General features: G+C 35.3%; 1 protein-coding gene across 5 annotated transcripts in view; it reads left to right on the forward strand.

Annotated features, from left to right (window-relative positions):
- LOC131047927 (isopentenyl phosphate kinase) overlaps window positions 1-4,869 on the forward strand; it is a 307,620-nt gene extending 302,751 nt beyond the window's left edge. For all 5 annotated transcript variants that reach the window (XM_059218360.1, XM_059218359.1, XM_059218358.1 and 2 more), the window contains 2 exons: window positions 4,207-4,310; window positions 4,412-4,869. In XM_059218360.1, coding sequence (XP_059074343.1) covers window positions 4,207-4,310; window positions 4,412-4,519 — 212 coding nt within the window. In that variant the 3' untranslated portion in view covers window positions 4,520-4,869. The remainder of the gene's footprint in view (window positions 1-4,206; window positions 4,311-4,411) is intronic.
- The last annotated feature ends 1,131 nt before the right edge of the window (window positions 4,870-6,000 follow it).

The raw sequence follows: 6,000 nt of genomic DNA on the forward strand, positions 1-6,000 counted from the left end.
ATTTTGAGCCAACCATGCAGTGCTTCCGATTGTGAGCACAATTGGAGTATGTTTGAGCACACACTCCAAAAGGTGCAATAGACTGTTTGTGGAGAGGTTGAATGATCTAGTCTTTGTTCATTACAACCTTTGTCTTAGACAAAGATAGGTTTTGGACCATGACTCCACCCCGATCACGCTAGAGGAGGTTGATCCGGAATCTAAGTGGATCACTGAGGCTACAGTGACAAGGGTCTTGATTGGATCGACTAGGCAGATAGAGAGGCTGAGGTTGTAGCCATGGAAGAGGAGGAGGTTAGAGAACAAGTAGAGCTAGACACAGACACAACTAATGTTGGTGAGGGTGGAATGGAGTCAGGAGCAGAGACTATGGCTACTGAATCATCCAGGACCTACCTTAGTCACCTTCGTAGGAAGGATGTAGGCTCCTCTGAGCCATAGACTTGAAGTTGTTTTGATATTTGTGTGGAACATTTGATGTCATGGATTTCATATTCCATGAGTTTTGTATACATTTGATAATATCTATATATCTAAGTTTGCTATGTCCTTCAGCTACAATTTGCGTTTATACTTTATACTAATGTGATCGATGTATACTTGTGTATGTGATCAAATTGGCTTTTATTTGATGATGTTATTGTATCTTTAAGGTTTATTTAATAAAGGGTGCATGAAACAAGTTTTTCACTTTGCCGAGTCTTGCCAAGTTTGCACCGAGTTTTTTTGTCGAGTCTCGAGTTCTGAGTCGAGTCACCCTTGCCAAGTCCATGCCGGGTCCGAGTCTTGTTTCTATGGTTCACATTTCTTTGAAACCACTCAAACTTAGCTTGTAAAATCAAATCAAACTCTTCTCTAAAAAGCCTCAACTTCCCCATACTGAAAGGGTAGGTATCCTCTTGAGAGATGGCATGGCATCTTGACATCCAATTAAAGTTTGTTGTTGCCATCAAGTTGTATGCCATAAACCCTTAGAGATATTTTGGACCCTCCAATAATTCCCTAAAAGAGGCCCCTTCCAAGAGAGGAGCAATAAAAAGGAAGTTGAATTCATCTTGTTGTTTTTGCTCTCCCACATAGAGTGCAAAATGCATGTATAAATCCAGTCTTTCTCAACCTTGATTTGAGAACTAAACCTTGGTGTATTACTAGCCTTCCTTCACCTTCTGTTTGAAGGATGTTCTTGTTTCCAAATAATTTGATAGTGTTGTTTCCATTTCATTTTAGGGTCTTACTACTATTGTTTGTTCAATTGAAGGGCAATGGAAATGTAGTGGTGAACTTGATTATAAAATTCTTTGATTCGTAGTTGAGGAGGGTTTTTCCTATAATCCACTTTTGGTGCAGTCCCAAGCTTAGAGGTTTTTAACAAACTACTGAACTTGGTAGCATTCAATCATTTCCAAAACAATTCAAAAGTATTTATTTATTAGTTAACTACAAACTCATTATAGTATAAGTATAGATTGTTATTATGTCATTATAGACCAAAATGCTTACATATCTTCACACAAGCCTTGACATTCAAACCTTATATATAGATGTGTTTGACTAGGTAACTTGCCTAGCATTCATGTTCAATTCCTTTCTGATCTACAAATATTCTCCCATTCATCTCTCCCAAAGGGCTCAAAATCATAATTTATAGCATATAGGATGGAGAAGAGGCGGCCACCCCATGGTTACCTTTTGTTGGAGTGCTTAATCATATTACTTCATTGGGCTGTTCTGGAATGTATTTTCTTCATGATAAGTATGCATTAACTGAATTTTTCTTCACCACTCTACAAGGTCTAATCTTTTTCCGACAAGGCATGTTAAGAATCACATAATTAATTTTTTATTTTTAGTATTTAATCAATTATTTGGAAATTGACTTTATTTCTAAGATTTCTTGCAAATTTATTATTTACAAAAGAACATGAGCTCTTGCTCACATGGTGATTTGTATTATCCCTATTGAACCATACTTCCTTATATCCATTCGCTTAAACCATCTAACATCCTTGTCTAGTTTGTTCTCACAACTCACCAAATACTCAATGGACTATTTTCCTTTGGTTTGCTCGGTCACCTTTGTTTTAGTACCTTATCGATTTCTTCTTTGTGCTGTTCTGGAATGTGTTTCTTCCAATCAAGATCCTTTTCTTCAATCTGTCCTTCATCCCCCCCGCCATGATAAGTTTATAGATCAATAACATTGAAAATATGTAATGTCCCCATTTTGTGAGCATCAGAGTTTGTAAGAATTAGCCTATCATTTGACCCTCGTAGGCTAACAATTATTGATAGAGGGCCTCGTGTGGCAATTACTTGGTGATTAGAGACATTACTCTTCAGCTGGATTCAGGTTTTGGCCTTTGCACAGGTTTTTTGACTCAGATTGGCACACTTACTATTTATAGTAAGTTACTATTTTGGGAGAGTCAGGGTTCCTATTAATAGAAAGACACCTGAGCAGAGCTTATTGGCAGTGTCGACCTTGATTGGGCCTTTGCAGCTATTTCTAGACTCAGTTCCACATACTTACTATTTATAGTAAGTCACTATTCAGGGTTTCTATTTTTAGACAGGTATCCAATCACATGGAGAACAGGGAGAGTCGACTCCTGGGTCAGACGGCTTAGCAATCAGACAAGTACATCAAGAGATATTAAAGTTTAAGTGACTTAAGTGATTTATTTAATATTTTAATATTATTATAAAGTTCTAAAGTAACTTTATAATAATAAAATCACTTTAATATAATAAAGTGCATTAAGTGAATAATTTAATGTGGGAATAAATCTTTTATCCCACATTGGCTAGGAAGGTGTTTGAGCTCTCTTAAGGAAAGAATAAAAGGAAAGGCAAGAGTTCATTCTCGGCATCCAGTTGATGAATGGTATTTTGATTGATTTTTATTGTGCAGCCTAGGGCTTTCGCAATTTACTTCTTTGATCATAGGAAACGGAAACTTCCTATTGATAGCAATTTTGAAGGTGTGAAATAACACCTGAATTATTGCAGTTGTGGGAAAGAATACTTCAGTTCTTTCATTTGTGCAAATTGGTGAGGTTTTCTACAAGGGTTTGAAGTTTATTGTTGGAGAACATTTATAATTGGTTGTGAATCATCCTTCTTTGGCACATGGAGTTATATCATTCTTGTTGGGAGAGATTATCAACAAATTATTCAAGGTTTTAAGAGCAGATTGCAAGTTTGTGCTTGCTGCTACAGTGCGCATGAACAGTGCGCGTGAACAGTGCCGCGCTACAGTATTTGTGCTTGATTCCGATTGCAACTTTCATCTCCATCATCGAGCATCACCATTATCAGGTTCCTCTTGCATTTAATTTCAGTATTTAATAGACATTCGAAGTTGGTTGTATGCTGCCATTGTACTCAGACCTGGGTATTTTGTTTTCATATCATATTCAGCTATCAACCAAGAGTCTTGGCCCTTTCATATCTGTGGTAATTGAGACATCAATAAAAAGGAGTTGCATATGATATATTTGTAGTATTTATTTCAGTTTGCAAGATAACTGTTTGTCTTAATGTCCCTAGCTGAAAGTCAACATTTCATAATAGGAATTGCATGGCAAATGTTCGATAAAATGCTTATGGTTGTAGCTCTCATTTCCATACTCTAGTTTGCAGCATATGTTATTTGCACTTTCTTTATTCCTTGGTGAAACATCATTGAAAACTCAAGCAAAACCCAAACACTGAAAACATTGAAAAATCAAACAAAGGCAGAAAATTGTGGTTGGTTAGAGTCCACCAAGTGTGGGTTCTTACAAAATAGGAGACATTCTCATGCCCTTAGGTAACTCAATCGCATAGGCATTTGCTGAAATTTTCTTCACCACCCTACAAGGTCCAATCTGTTTCCAACAAAACATGTTAAGTAGTCACGGGATAAAAAAAAAAAAAATTGAAGCTGTATTTCTCCTACAGACTTGGAAATAATTTCTAGTTTCCATTCTCAACTATTGTTGTCTTTATTGTTATAAACTGTTCTGGAAAAACATTCTATTCTAATATAAGGACCATCGAATAAATAGCTGGAAAGAAGATGGTACGGTGGATAATTATTTGGTTTACAACTATGTTTTTTTGAAATGTATCTTCTCTCTGGGCATTAGATTTAACGCTTTATCTCTAGAAGCAGATTACAACTGCAAAGGCATTTAATAATACAAATCACCTTGTCATGAACAGTGCAAACAACCACTGTAGCACATGATACAACTGGAGGAATGGCTACCAAGATTTTTGAGGCTGCAGTGATAGCTAAAATTGGCATTGATGTTTACATTGTTCAAGTAAGCGATCTTTCAAAATTTGAATGCATAGAAAAATACTGATATTTGCGTTACAATTTAGAACATACCACTAATGTTAATGTGCTGTTGTGTTATTATAGGCAGGGACTGATCACTCATGGAGGGCCCTAAAAGGTGAGCTCCCTAAAACAGAAGAGGACAATTGGATTGGAACAATTGTTAGAAGCTCTCAATCTGTCACAATCTAAATACAAATGTCGAACGTTTAGATCCGGCATGCTTACAGAGGAATTCAAGAAGAAATTTGTTTTAATGGTTTCGGGCACATGCAAATGCCCTTTATTAGTACCCGCCTTTAGGCAGACACCAACACATCCAAGATTTCTCAACTGTTGATTATTAGTTGTACCTGTGACCAAAACACAAGTCCGAATTTTTTTTATATAAGATTTATCTTTTGCAAAGTCCAAATCTAATTTTTTTAATGAATTAGTGACTATATGATTGGCTGTAGAGTTTTACCTCTTTTTGCAGCCTTAGTGTAGTCAAACATAAGCAAGTACTTTTAAAACAATAAAATATTGGAGATTTAAATGTATTATGTATAGTTTGCAAACTTTGTGAGTACTCTCTAAGTTGCTGAGTAATCTATTTTTTTTGCTGGGCAAGTTTAATTAGTGAGTTTTTACAAAAGAGTGAAAAATGTGAATAAAATATTAATTAAAACATATTTTTTTGCTATAAAAATCATACGTTTTCTTTTCTAAGATGCCAATTTTAATTTAATACGTTTTGTAATTGAATTTTAAAAAAATATTTCATTAAGATTTTTATTTAAAGCACTTTCTAAGTTGCTGAGTTTTTGTCAAATATTTGTCAAGCTTTTGCTGAGTCGAAAATTTTGAGTTTGCCAAGTACTCTCTGAGTTCAAGTCTGCGAACTATAATATTATGTACTAATATAGGATATGACACCTTGTTGCAGGATGAGGTTAGCTGTTATACAAATTACGAGTTCATCCAAATTGTTGAGGCATTAAAAGAGTGTCATGTATTTAGATTGATTACACTTCATACATAATTCCATTTCATCTCCTTACAATCAATTTTTAACGACATTCTCTTCATCTGACAACAACTCAGCATTAATCTACACTATTGTCAATATTAACTGTGAATTTATCATGTTGGCTTTGCCACGAAAACAGTGCGTGGATTTGCAACACGAGAGTTTCCTTCACAATACAATGTTCTTGTTGTCTATTTGTCATTACATTGCCTATAGGGGAAGAGCACCAATAGTGGATATAGCTAACTTCACGCATCTAGAATTCTTAAACCGTACGTCGGATTTCAAGGATTTTATTTTTGGTTGTCTTTGTATGTGACTTAACTTCCTTTAACTAAGGTTCTAGCTTCTGGGTAGTAATGATGCACATTGTAAAATTCGTCATGCACAAAAAGGTCAAGAAGTGGTCATTTCAAAGTGCCACCCGATACATAATGAACTTTGCGCCAATAGTGGTTCACTAGACCACCAATATAAAAAATTTAAAAAATCAATTACAAATATAAAATATATGTAATTAAAAAATTAATAACACCTAATTTTAAGTGTTTATTTGTATGGGCCCGCACACATTTCTCACTTTAATGTTATGAGAGTGTGGCCACCGATTCAGTGGCACACAATTTTATGTCCACCCTCGACCACATGCATATATTGGTTG

The sequence above is a fragment of the Cryptomeria japonica genome, chromosome 3 (genome assembly GCF_030272615.1).
Source record: "Cryptomeria japonica chromosome 3, Sugi_1.0, whole genome shotgun sequence".
Classification (NCBI taxonomy): domain Eukaryota; kingdom Viridiplantae; phylum Streptophyta; class Pinopsida; order Cupressales; family Cupressaceae; genus Cryptomeria; species Cryptomeria japonica.